Source organism: Sparus aurata, chromosome 14, assembly GCF_900880675.1.
Source record: "Sparus aurata chromosome 14, fSpaAur1.1, whole genome shotgun sequence".
NCBI classification, from domain to species: domain Eukaryota; kingdom Metazoa; phylum Chordata; class Actinopteri; order Spariformes; family Sparidae; genus Sparus; species Sparus aurata.
The window spans coordinates 20,483,398-20,497,415 of record NC_044200.1 but is presented as its reverse complement, the minus strand read 5'-3'; the positions used below and the strand labels follow the sequence as shown (position 1 = coordinate 20,497,415).

Here is a 14,018-nt window from a genome sequence, read left to right as displayed (position 1 = left end):
TAATAGAGGGAACACTCTGACCAAAATGATCCAACAATCAGCTCCAACAATCAGATCAATCTTTACTTTAATGGGGGCAGTTTCGGTGCTCTGACGTAAACAGAAACCTGATTTTATGAATTTATCAGATATAGAACTTTTGCTCAAGAGTGAATCCCTGCAGCGAGGTTCAGAAATGTGGAGGAACGACTGAAACTACAAGAAGTCTAACAGGTAAGAAAGGATAAAAGCATCCATGAATACAAACTGAGTCATTATCTTGTCAACTCCATGCTGAGGGGGACGTCGGGTGACGTTTCGAAGTCCGCTAAACATTTCTGGAGCTTCTCAGCAAAACAGTGTTGCAGCGTTGGGCTAAAATACTGAAGTTACTGGTTTAAAATAAAATAAAAAAGATAGATTTGCTAGTTAGATGGGTAAAAGCCCTCCAACGCAGGTCACACCTGTCGAGTCGATAGCTGATTATCTCCCTCAGTGTAAACTGCAGGACCTCGAACTACTTCTGCAGAGGGAGAATGTGAGTAGAAGCCGGAGTTGGATGTGGTTGAACCTTTACAAAAAGGTGTAATCCAAGTCTTCGTAAGCCTCGAGATCCCAAACTGATTTGAAAATAATATTATTTACACCCTCTGCTTGCGATCAGGCTCGTGCTTCTAGTTTAACATCTTCTCAAATCATTTTTGGGATCTTGGGGCTTCTGCAATTTTCATGTTTTTTACGGTTTCATCACATCTCGCTCCATCTGCTTCGGTTGTTTAGGAGAACGCTGCAACACCGTTTTGCTGCGAAGCTCCAGAAATGTTTTGTAGGCTATGAAACATCTCCAAACTTTCCGTCGGCTTGAGGGCGAGTAGAGACGGACTGACTTTTTTATTTTTGTGCGAACTTATCTTTCAACACTCTCACATGAGTGGAAGGTTCAGAAGTCCACATCAGAGCTACGTTTGACGAGTTATCTGTCGGGAATAACAAAACTACGCTTTCATGCGACAACTTAAAGGGATATTCCGGTGTAAATTTAATCCATGGTCTAAATCACCGTGAAACTGTGTTAGACTCCCTCTCGAGAGATCAAGTTAGCAGACCGCTAATTTACGGAGTTTTATCAACCTCAGAAACGACCGCGCGACAACAATACACTGCAGTAAATGGATCCAAATATAAACCGCCACCAAAAAGCCACAAATAATGCTCAGAACAGCACCAAACTTCAGCAACAGTACAAATAGGGTCTCAGCACATAGTCCGGGGCATCTAACCTCCGCTAGCTTAGCTGGATTTCTATTATGAAGCTAAAAACAGACTTCAACTCTCCTCCATCAGCTTCCGGGTCGGGAAAGTCCTGACGCGACGATTACCGAGTGCGGTTAGAAATGCTCAATTCCGTTCTTTTCCCTGTCCGCTCTCGATAATAACTGTTATAAACTGGCAGGTAAGACACATATGAACTTTGATTGCTTTTCCATGGAGTCATAATCACACATTTTATCCATCTTCGTTTCTGAGGTTGATAAAACTCCGTAAATTAGCGGTCTGCTAACTTGATCTCTCGAGAGGGAGTCTCACACAGTTTCACGTTGATTTAGACCATGGATTAAACACCGGAATATCCCTTTAGAATACACATTCAATGGCCACTCAGCTGTTAGATTGTGATTAGGAGGATTTGACTTTTTAGTGTGAAGCCAACAGCAATCAAACAACTGAGCGCAGGCTCATGCTCCTATAGGGAAAACCTTCCCCCGGCACGTCTCTAAAGGGCAGAGACGCAACACGAGATGAGGCTGTGGCCTACCAGGACACCTGAGCCTGCGTTTACCCCGAGGCACACAAACACACACACAGCTTATTTATATTGCATGAGAAAAAGAGAGGCAGTGTACATAGGTGGTTATAGGATGCTCCCGGTGGGAAAACAGCGGGTGATTCCCCCCCCCGATAAAGCCCTGCAGGCTCTCTGCTGCTCGGCTGACAAACACTGTCGTCTTGCCGCTATGTAAATCTCATTATGTAACAAATGCTGGATTACGTAAGATCTGTGGCGCTTTTGTGTCTTGGAGATGATACACCAGATAAAAGAAGAGACTAGAGGGGATGAAAAGAAGAGCGGCGCTCACTATCTTTAATCAGAGAGGTCTTTTCATCGGCTTGTCAGCGCTGACTGACGGCGACATAAAGCCGCTGCCGGTCCTGCTCACTCACACATTCACACACTCACCGGTGAGAACAGCAGGTCGGACAGTATAGCATTTCCCCCTGCGTTGTGCCTCGTGCTTTCGTCGACTCTCAGCCTCGTGAACAACAACCGGGGCAGACAGAATACTAATGACGGGAGGCCGTGTGCACGTCTGAGATTACAGCCGACTCGAGCGGGCGAGCGGATCAGAAACTTGAACCCGACACGTCCGTCTGCAGGGGACACAAATGACAAGACCAGCGGCGGCACCGGAGACAGACAATCAGTGTTTATTAACAGAGTATTTACAGAGGCGGTGTGTTGATGCGTGTCGCTGTGTTAAGTCTGTGAATCCTTGTAGAGAACGTCTGCCACCAGCGATCTCACTGCTGCCGGGTCCTCCGTGTCTGTGGAGGGGAAGAAAAACATAAATGTGGCAATGAACATCGACACGAGACGCTCGGTGAGACCAGATAGAGTTTATGAAGACTTTCTTGCCAGTAAAATCTTCTTCCTTTATACAGTAATGTAGATATAAAGTGAGTTGTTAAACTATTTTGGTCCAGACTGAATTGCCTCAACAACTATTGGATGGATTTCCAATTAATTTAGTTCAAACATTCATGACCAGATAAGAGCAAATCTAATGAGATTCAGCTGTGCTTTGTGTTAAAGGTGTAATTTGTAAAACATGGCCAGAATTTGAAGGAAGCTCATGACTCAGTTAGCTGCAGGGCCTCTTGCAGTATAAAGTAGCATTAAGAGACAGGACAGGCTGGGGCTAGCTGGTTAGCATGCTAACTTCAGTAAACATCTCTGCAACTCAACATAGAGACATCTTTATCGTATCAACTCTGATGTTTCTTCACATAATAATAATAATAATGTTAGCTCATTTTTTGTAAAGATTCTGACCATATCCTGCAAATTAATCCTTTAAATGCCAACGTTAGCATTTTAGTTAGGATAATTCAAAAGAGAGTTGCTCTGCGATTCTCTCTTAAAAGATCATTTCTCAGTGCAGCAAAGTGAAAAACCAGAAAAGTGAAACCTAATTCTTGGCATTATGATTGCCTCCAACAATCTGTAAGACCGGGCTGAACATAACTTACGACTGAGAGCATCAGAAAGTGAAACATAACAGTTGTACACATGTGCATTGTGTTTACAGTCACAGCTAGGCTACTTGTTGGGTTTTGGTGCGAGTGAGCAAACATAACTGAAGTAAACTCATCTGTTTGTTTTCACACGATCAGAAAGACATCATTCATGTAGACACTTCACTTCGTCGCCCTCTGAAACAGAATAAAATCCTGAGGTATGTAGATTTCCTCCCCTAATGCTAACAGGCTAAACTAAAGTGAACATAGCACACCTGTGCTGATGACTCTTGTTATGACACCGGTGCTCGCAGGTGGATGTAAATGAATAAGTGCTCTCCTACACTAACATGTGAGTTCAGTGGGCTTTTACTCCCTTTGCTCGTTGTTGCACTGTATTATGCTAATTTTCGGTACAGTGTGGTACATTTGCAGCCGTTAGCCATGTTGTTAATATGCAGCAATAACAGGAAGACAGAAGATGCTAATTTCACCTGCAGAGCCCAGGAGTGACCATCAGTCTGAATTCATTTCTTCTACAGCCTTGTTCTCACCCTCCAGCACTGCAGCTCGCACATTTTTGATCTGGTCCTCTTGTACCAGCTGTAATGAAGTCCTTCCCTCGCTCCTAATGTGAATCTAATGTAATTTTAATAGCACCTGCTGCAGCTGCTCGTCATAAAAATCATGTTTCATACATATCGTGAGGCCTTTGTGAAGTGTTTGGCAACGTTTTAGCTCCAAATGACTTTGAATGACAACAAAAGGGAAAATGAACGGAGGAAAAACAACTTTCTCCAGAATCGCCTTCCCTCCCTTATATAGTATTCAGGAGATTAAAAGTTATTTTGTGTCTTCATGAAGCCATGAAACTATGAAGCAGCTGCAGGTAAGTTAGCTACTCAAGCTAATTAACGGGCTATACTTGTTCTATAGAGAGTCTGAGCTGAAACGTATTAATTATTGTCATAAAACACTTTAATAAAAATATAAAACCGGCTTCTTATGGTGCAAAGTAGATTTATTCAAGTACTGTATTCAAGAAAAATAAGTAATAAGTAAGTATTTCCCTTTTTTTGCTACTCTATACTCCTACTCCACCACATTACGGAGAGAAATGTTGTATTTTTTACTCCACTACATTCGACATCTGATGGATTCTGATTACTCTGCACATTAAGATTCAACTGAAATAAAAGAACGATCAGTTTATAAAACCTCCTTTTAGATTAAACCACCCGTCAGTATGTAAAGTAGTTAGATTACCTCCACCTCCACTAGCTACAAAACTCAAGTCCTGCTTACATGTGTGCAAAATAACCCGAATATCTCATATATATACACAAAATACACACCGACATTAATACTTTTCCTTCAGTAATGACTGGAGATACTTCTTCCAGTGTGATAAATGATTCCTTACCTTGCACTGCTCAACACTACACCTCTCTCCTGCAGCACTCTCCCAATCAAAACTAGCTGATGATTAAACTGAAACCGGCGGGCACGCGGGAGGAACGGTAAATATTTAGAAACCTTCGCAAGGTTGTGATGAAGGACTGACAGGCCGACTGAACAGCAGGGACGAGACTGAGAGCCGCTGCTGAGCGAGGCGGCTTCATTTCCTTACTTGTAGTGTTTGATGTCATGCATATCTAAGGGTTGTACGTTTAGGTTGAAACCGCACATGATGGCTGCGATGGCAGACAGAGATCTGACATGAGTGGACGATCGCAAATCCAACCATCACTTCCTCCGCACTCGACACATTTTCACACTTTTAATTTCCCTCACCCTCTCCTCCTCTCTCTGTCCTCGTCCCCAGGCTGCCGCATCAGACATTTTTCGACACTGTTAGGTAACAACAAGGCCGTGAAATAAGGAAGGCAACAGGCCCAGAGGTTGAATTATTAACAGAGGCAGCAGGAAGCTACGCTAACAACACCACGAGCGGGCTTCGGGAGAATCAGCTGGGGACCTGTGTGTTTTTTCATCGGCGGTCACAATCATGCGTTCGTGTGTCGTTATCAATCTTCCTCGCTAAATAAGTTTCCACTCATTTCACAGTGCTTTTCTGACGGCTGACTTGCTGGTCATCCATGCAGACCGAAAAGCACGGACCTCTTTATAATTCAATCAGACTCATCCTCTCCTGTCTCTCCTGTCTTTTTTATTTTACATACAGGCTGAAAAGGCACGAGGACAGAGGCGTTATTGATGTTTCTAACGAAGGGAAATTCGCAGGAAATAAATAACCATTGTGCGCATTCGTAATGATTAACCACGTTACCGGCTCGGTTAAACCCCGTGTTTGTCGGGAGGACTGTGTTTGGAGAGAGTCTGGACGGCAGAGAGACAATTTTCCACCGAGCGAGGAGGGGAGAGCGATAAAGAGAAGGAGTCAGAGAGCAGAATCCTCAGCTCCCGGGGTCTGAGTGCTGAGGGATTACAGCCTCCTCTAAAAATACTCTGCAGACCAGTTGACTGACAGGATACAGATTTATATACGTTTGGACACAGAAATGAAAACATTTGGGGTTTACTGGTTGAATTTCCTCCCGGCCTTTTTCCTGTACGTGTGTGTAGATCATATTCCTGTGGGTCTGGTTCGTACCAGCGATCGAAGTCAGATTCAACATGATTTAACTGCACAAAATAGCTGTAAATCTCTTGTTCTAACTTGATGAAGCTATAGCCCTGAAGCTGCTACATAAGGTTTTCCTGTCCTGCTCCATTTATGGATACATTTCTGTTTTATTTTCTTGGTTAGTCTCATGTGTCTTCTTCTGATTTACACTTCCTGTCTTTGTCTCTTTCTGGCCATTTTTCTCTGTTTACCAGTGTTTAGCTAGTTAAATAGTCCTTGTGTATGTAAGTCTGTGTTTTTCTCTCTGTCTTTGTCAGTTCGTCTGTCTTTTCACGTCTGTTCCTCATTTCTGTTTTGCTACTTTTCTGCCTATTTTCCTCTGATCTCCCTCTCTTTTTATTGGTTTTAGTTTTTTGCTCTGTTGAATTCTCCTTTCTGTTGCCTGTCTTCGTTTTTGTGAATTCAGCTCGGTTATTAAAGTTTTTTGCTTTCTCACCTTTCCTTCTGAGGTGTCCTGTGTTTGCGTATTTTGTTTGCCAAACATGACAAAGTTACATCCATTAATACGTCTCACAGAGAGAGAAAAAAATAAGTAATTAACACTGCAGAGCTTCAAGTGTTGCTGCTGGAAGTCAGCAGACAAATAAACAGAACATATTCAGCAGTTAGGGGACTCAAAACAATCTGGGACTATAAATATACCTGCTAACGATGTGTCAACAGAGCAGCGCTTTTCTGTGACTGTGAATCGGATAAAATTAGACAGAACAAGACTAAAAGTGTACAACCATGCTAGCAGTTCTGTAAGGCTCTAATAATAGGGACAACAGGGCTTTGAGCTAAATGCTTACAAGCTCACGATGACAAAGCTAAAATGTTGATGTTCAGCAGGTCTAATGTTAACGGGCGGAAAAGTGAAGCCAATACAGAAGTGCCTCTAACCTGCACTATCTTTAATGGCCAGCAGGGGGTGACACCACTGGTTGTACTTTTATAAGCCTATGAGGACACAAACCTGCTTCTCACCTGATTTATTACCTCAGTAAACAGTTTCCTAATGATTTTAAGGCCTCAATATCTACATTCAAGTCTTCTTAGACATGCATGATGTTTATTTTGTAAATTATGGTCTCATTTATTCAGCCGCATGGCTATCACGTGATTGAAAAGTCATTACCCCGGGCGTGTTCTTGGGGTTCTTAGTCAGCTCCAATCAGGTTATCCTCCCTAGCTCCACTCTCTCGTCCAAAATATGGTCAGTTACCAGTTCCACTTCACATAATGTTTGGTATAAAAACCTTAAATAATGTAAATACACTGAGCATTTGAACATATTATCTAGATTAAACTATATTTTATATGTTGGCGACTGGCGCAGCATATAAAAGACTCAACAAAGTGGAGTCTTAATTCGATTAACAAATGTTTCTGGATAAAATTTAACAGATAAGTCATATGTATATTTTAATAATGTATTTTAATAAAGAAAGGAAAACAGTGAAAGGAGCCGACACGTCACTGTTTCTTAATTCCAATAACTGTCTGTGATTCGTGCGACAGGTTTGAATATCTCCGCTTACAGAATCTGTGCGTATGACTTGTTCTTGATGAGGCCCGTTAAACCTGCGAGCATGTCTGAGCTTGTTAGCAGTAAAAATCTGTCATGTGGAGATCGATTCCTGTCGTCCCTCCTCATTAATATTCTGGTCAGGGTCTTGAGTTTTACAACAGAGTAACACAACACAGTTTTACAAACTGAGCGTAAACATTCACAACCACAAACAGACGAGGCGTCGGTGTGAGTCTGACGAAGGATGCTCTCTAGTTGTTGGCGTACTTACCGACTCTCAGCTCCCTCAGGCGGCTTTTAAACTCCGGTTTCTCCTCCAGGACCCTCAACAGGTTGGTGGACTCCATGTGCTCCAGCTCCACCTTCCAGTAGACGTAGATTTTGTGACTGAAGCTCACGTAAACCAGACAGGGGCTGTTCTTTCCCTCCTTACATGTGTACTGACCTGCCAAGACATGAGAAACATCAACAACATCCGCGTATATAACAGGAAGCTTTCACTCATCATGCTGTGGTTCAGTGTGTCATGTGAATACAGATGAACACATCAGCAGTCCTTCTGCTGCCCGGCTCATCATAATTTCCCCCTGAAGCAGAGCCAGCATCCACACAGACATGGAAACCAACCTAATCTGCCTAAATGATCACAGAGAGCTGGCAGAGGGGACAGAGGATGGGAGGGGAGGAACTCTGTAGGTGCAAAGAAACAATCCGCAGTGGAAACAGGCGGATCAAACAAAGTCTCTTGTCTCTTTCTCTAATCCACTAACAGCTGTACATGGCATATTAGCTCCCTCAGATTCACTGTGGCTCGATCAAACACTGCATAAAGATGTGAGAGGACAAACTGAAGAGGAGGACAGGGAGTATAAAGACTGCGAGGAACATGAAGCTCAACGTTGCCACCTACTGGCGACATGAGATGTTTAAAAGTACCAGCCGTGAATTCACTCGACCGTCCGAGGAAGCTGGGCTGTGGAGACGCACAGACCCTCAGGAGAATTTACCGTTGGGCCGTGATAACACGATGTGACGCCGACAAATAAAAAGAAAAAGAAGAAGAACGCTGAGAAAAGCTTTAATGGCTTATTTCTGAAGTAATCCCCTGAAAGTTGGTTGCATTTCTCTGACATACCATCACCCTTTAAATTAAATAAATACATTTTATCTGAATATCACTTTTAAAAACAGAGTGTACTTTAACAAGAAGGAAACTCTGGAAGACAAAAAAAAAAAACACTCGAAAGTCAAGACAAACACACGAAGGCCGAGGAATAAATGCAAAAAGAATAAAAGTTATAAAAAACAAGCAAAATCACAGAAAAAAACGCAAATACAGAGATAAAGAAAAGAGAATAAAATCAATACAGGACGATAAGAAGATGACATCACATCAGAGGGCTTAAGAAGAGATACAAAGATTAGGAGCAGTAAAAAGAATAACGGATAATAGATTAAAATTAAATAAAAGCAGAAGAGGAATTAAAAACAGATAAGTAGACTAAGAGCAAAAAAAGACAGAAAGATGAAAAAATCATGTCACATAAAAGCAAGTATTAAAAAAAAGCTTGTTAGCATATTTAATATTTGAGCTTCAGAGGCACATGTAGGTGTGTTTTCAACCTTTAAACAGAACATGGCTCGCTGTTTCCCATTGTTTTACAGTCTTTCTGCTAAACTAAGCTAAGCTAAGCTAATCTAATGCACTAGGTGAAAGTGGGGGTGAAGTACGAGGTCCCTCACCTGCACAGAAGGCGTTGACGTTCTCGTCAAACTGGAAACGTACGACTGTCCGATTGTGGTCGATGATGTAGGTTTGACCATCCCAGGCACACGCGACCACCTCCTCTCTGCCGTCACCCTGCGAGCAAACACACATCCTCGCCATCATTCTCTACGATCTCCACCAGCTGACTGAGCTCTCAAACCGATAAGACAGCAAAGACACAAGCTGAATATATATAAGAAAAAGCTTTGCATAGTTTATTTGCTGAAATAGTTAAAACATTTAGATTTTTTGACATTCTTTTTTATATTTTCAATAAAAATACAGTATATTTTTTAGATGAAATACAGTGTGATGGTGCCGATACTGGTAATAACAACCCAACAAAGCCACATTCAAACACAAGAACACTTGTGAAAACTGACCACTTCACTCTGAAGTGGATTTTTTTTCGACTGAAGCTGAAAGAAAACACTTTGTTACAACACAAATCTGCCGACGTTCATAGAAAAAGCACAAAAAGAGGATCCACCAAAAAGAACGTTGAGCTGTGGCACCAAAACACAGATTTAAAAAGCCTGACTTGAGTTTTATCGCTCTTTATGTGACATTTAGTTAATCTTTATCTATTTATTCATCTTAATATGGAAAATATGACATTACATAAAAGGAGATGTGTGCTTTAATGAAAAAATGAGCTACTGAGACACAGAGTAACATAAACATGAATAAAAAATAAAGATGATATCAGTTAATAATAATCAAAAACACAAACTCACAGTAACGTCGAGCTTCTGCAGAGCGAACAGCTGATGATCCACCTGGACCGACCAGAGCAGCTGCTCTGAACTGTCCATCAACTTCAAGGTACCTGGAACATTTAGAGACAAAAAGAGATTAAAGTCAAATATTAGAGTTCAGTTCTGTTTGTTTTTAATATGCTACTCTTATTAGAAACAAAGAATACACCAACAAATCACAAGAAATACTCAGGGATGTATTTTCTCAACGTCTTGTTGCCAAGAAGGTGAGAAAAGCGACGCTGCTCCGAAATCTTCCTCACACTGTGAAATCCTTGACAAACAGAAACTGAAATACAGCCAGTAATAGTTTCCTGGATATAATTCAAAAGCCTCTAATGGTATTTTAATTTCTGTTCCCTGTGTTAGCGCATCGGGGTGTCGAGAGGAGAGAGATTGTGAGAGTAAAATGTTGGCAGCCGGAAGGCTTCAGTGACGATAATCCCCGAAGATCCTCTCTTCTTTAAATATTGATGGACTCTCCAGCTGCTCCGGGAGCCGTCTGCCAGGAGGAGTGTCAACACTGGCCGACAGCCACCGACACATGCTGAAGGGTTTGTACTGCTGCTGCATATACAGGCCACATATGGCACTTTATACCTGCCATGTAAATACATTGTGTCAACTGATTAGGTGGCATTTAGTTCTGGTCCGCTTCATTCGCACTGGCTTTACAGATTAACAAGAAACTCAGTGATTGGACGGATTTTATGACCTGCATCATCAGAACTACAGGGATCCACTTTGGGAAAATAATATATAATAATACCGAGAGTGTGCAACTTTTAAAGAGCAATCTTAAAGCACTTTCAGGAACCTAAACCAACAATTTTTCAGATAATCAAAGCCTCAAACATCAAATCCAAAATGCTCATGACTCACCATCTAAAGTGCAGAGAGCAAACAGGCCACATTTAGAAGATTCCTCTTTTGATCCTGTTGAGAAACATAAAACATAACTTCTGAGTAACATACTGGATATGACGTGTTGTTTTAGTTAATAACAATAGAACAGACTGAGGTTTTCTCTGGTACCTTTGCTGATGCTGCCAATCAGATGAGTGGACACATTCTTGTTGTGTATCCGCCCGGTGGTCAGATGCAGAATTACATCTCTGGAGGGTCCCTCACTGTGAGCAGAAGAAAACATGTAAACAATCAGAGTTTCTTCCATTTGAACACCTATAACTTTAGTTTATAGCAGTGTTAGCTTGTCTACCTCCCGGGGGTGGCAGGGGCTTCTTCTCCAGAGCCGCTGGAGTCATGTTGTGTCCAGGAGCACAGCAGGATGGCGTAGCCGCAGCCCGGCTGAGACACCATGAGCTCAGGTAAGCCTTCTGGACCCGGGTTCACTGACAAACTGTCCACCTGCAACACAGACATTATTATTGATCATTCAGAGTTCAGATTAATAAGATGATGAGCTTATATGTCAGATAATCAGTTAATCTGTTCGAGTAATATTTTAAGATAAGAAACATTTCTGCTTACGGAAGGTCTCGGTTAGTTTTTTTTAAAGTTTTGAACAAAAATTCTGGTGTTAAACTTCCAGTTTGCTAAAATTATACAATAAACACTGTGAGGGAGGTTCCAAGTTGCTGGTCTGAGGTCTACCTGCCCCTCCAGCAGCCATTTCTTCAGCAGGACCAGCTGTCCGGTCCCCACATCTGAACCGTCTGACGGCTCCTCCCAGCGAAAAGCTCGCACCACTCGGTCCGTGTAGCCCACCACCAGCTCACAGCGGCCATCACCGTCTACAGAACAGACATGCACACCATGCGGTCAAATTCACGAGATCAATAGACAAGATGGATGTATAGTAGTGAGAAAGCAAAGTGAGGATTTACCGATATCACTTATTAAGATGACTTTGGTGTTGGCAGGGATGTGTTGGGTGAAAAGAGGCTTCTGGTCTTCAGAGGATGTGAATTCATGCTGACTGGATGAATCTGATTTACTCGCCGTGGCAGCTGTCAAGTCAAAGAGGTGAAACCAGCCCTCGGCTCCAACAGCGACCACAAAGTTCTGTCAAACGGAACAAAAAAAAAAAAACACACTCTACCACCAGAATTTTCCTGATTCACTGTTGCAGATCATTAAACATTTCATAACTCACCCTTCCTTTGTTGCAGACGTCTCCGACTGCGACGCAGGTCAGCTGGGGAAACAACAAATCGTGAGGTGAGTAAGAGAAACAATCTCTCTGTGAAATCACGAGTGTTTTCAGGTTTCTGTACTGACCATGCCCACACAGGTTCTTGTGATCCAGGGTTTGGAGTCGTCATTCTTGTACACGTGCAGCTTTCCACTTGTGTCCCCGACAACCAGCTCGTTCAACTGCAGTTAAATGGAGAAGGACAGCAAATTAACTTTTATATAATATGGAACAAATGTTGCGAGTTTTACAACCTATACTACTGAAACGCTGTGACTAATTTTTCTTCCAGTTGCTAAAATCAAGAAAAAGGCTGCATGCACAGAGTACAGCGAGGACTTTTCAACATTATTATATTATGATGTTATCATTATTATATAGTTTATAATCTAATAATCTAAAACAGACAGATTTATAAAGAAATTAAAAGCCCAATATCCGTGAGATTCACAAAGTGTGAAGGACATGTTGGTGCTCTCTGGTGGACAAACTATGGATAACATATCTTTATTGTCATGGATCAGCTAAAACATACAGTATTACAGATATATCTGTAATTAAATAATATCAGATGATATATCAGCCTAGCTAATCAATGTGCTGGGCTTGATTACTTATCATTGAGGATGTTAAATACTTTAAAGGTGCACTATGTAGTTTTATGGAAGACATTTTAAGATCTTTATAGCTGATTTTTTTAAACGAATTAAACAAACTGTCTTTGTTTTTCATGACTGAACAAACAAACTGACCTTAAAGGACAACACAATGTTCATATGTGGCGGACCCTGCCACCTCTCTAGCTTCAAACAGTGTTCTGGGACCTTATTTTCCTCTGAGAACAGCTTGTTTACTCACTTATGGAAAAGAAAAATATTTCTGTCTTTGTAATATTACCTCAATAACATTGTAAACATTACAATTATGACTTTCAGGCCCTTTAAGTCTACATTAAATCTGCATTCTTTCCCAGGTTTGTTGATTGACTCTGAACAAATTCACAGGAGACGTTTGTTCAGCTCTGGGTAAAACTAAGACAAATAAAAAGTTAATAAAGCTTTTGTTTACCGAGTCGTTGTCTGCATCTCCCAGACAGATCGCATGAGGAAACAGAGTCCCTGCAAAGTCCAAACTGACTCGCTGAACGTAGTTTAACGAGCGCATCGCTGCGAACGTTAGCTGTCAGTTGTAACCGTTATTAAAGCACACAGCTAGCTTAGCTGACGTTAGCTCCAAGAAGCTACGGCGCTAGCATCAACGTTAGCCTCTTCAACATCGCTCGATATTAAAGCGCATCCTTCTTAATGAGCTGCCGTTTAATATGCCTGTTTGTTAAATGATTTAAAAGCGTATATTTGTGTTTTAGGGTGGAATAGTTAGCTAGGTGGGCAGCTAGGTAGCACGCGCGCTACTTCCTGGTAAACAAATACACGTGACCAGACAAAGTACGGAACAGCATTGGAGACAAAAATATCTAAATCGAAAAAACTTTAAAACTGTTGTTTTTACGATTGTGGTGATCAAATGTCACATTAAACAAATCCTAGTGAAAGTATATGACTTTGATATATATTTAAAAACGCTATTTAACATCTAGGATTTAATTACATTTGGACTGGCACTGTTGTTTTATCATTTAGGGGGTGAAATGGTAACCTCTAACGGGGGTTTACTGCACTACAACACAATTAAATACATTTTATTTAATTCCCAACTCTTCTTTGGTGCTTTTGATGAATAACAGCAACATTCAGATCCCTGTTTAAATAGAATAAAATCACTACTACACATGGAATCAATTACTGGAGAAGATTTTATATTTGAAGACTAACATATCTCAATATTCTTTAACAGTTTCATCCAACAAAACATTTTTTTAAAGTGGCATTGATATGACTTGCTTT

The 14,018-nt window shown here is 41.4% G+C and overlaps 1 protein-coding gene across 2 annotated transcripts; it reads right to left on the bottom strand.

The window, feature by feature from the left end:
* Nucleotides 1-2,442: 2,442 nt before the first annotated feature.
* On the bottom strand, nucleotides 2,443-13,567 carry itfg2 (integrin alpha FG-GAP repeat containing 2). Of its 2 annotated transcripts, none has more exons than XM_030439422.1 (12): nucleotides 13,183-13,567; nucleotides 12,201-12,296; nucleotides 12,076-12,117; nucleotides 11,807-11,984; nucleotides 11,574-11,713; nucleotides 11,179-11,327; nucleotides 10,995-11,089; nucleotides 10,842-10,895; nucleotides 9,939-10,030; nucleotides 9,177-9,294; nucleotides 7,705-7,878; nucleotides 2,443-2,583 (listed from the first exon to the last, which is right to left on the bottom strand). In XM_030439422.1, exons 1-12 carry the CDS (start codon nucleotides 13,276-13,278, stop codon nucleotides 2,516-2,518), a joined length of 1,302 nt encoding a protein of 433 aa, XP_030295282.1. In that variant the 5' UTR covers nucleotides 13,279-13,567; the 3' UTR covers nucleotides 2,443-2,515. The 2 variants fall into 2 exon arrangements, with proteins under 2 accessions (XP_030295282.1, XP_030295283.1); XM_030439423.1 differs by lacking the exon at nucleotides 2,443-2,583 and adding an exon at nucleotides 7,322-7,577.
* Nucleotides 13,568-14,018: the final 451 nt, after the last annotated feature.

Excerpts from the sequence above, each read along its gene's own strand:
- itfg2 (XM_030439422.1), bottom strand. The coding sequence starts at position 13,278 with ATGCGCTCGTTAAACTACGTTCAGCGAGTCAGTTTGGACTTTGCAGGG. Across the intron at positions 12,118-12,200 it reads CAAGAACCTGTGTGGGCATG|CTGACCTGCGTCGCAGTCGG; the intron begins GTCAGTACAGAA and ends TTGTTTCCCCAG. Across the intron at positions 11,328-11,573 it reads AATGGCTGCTGGAGGGGCAG|GTGGACAGTTTGTCAGTGAA; the intron begins GTAGACCTCAGA and ends TCTGTGTTGCAG.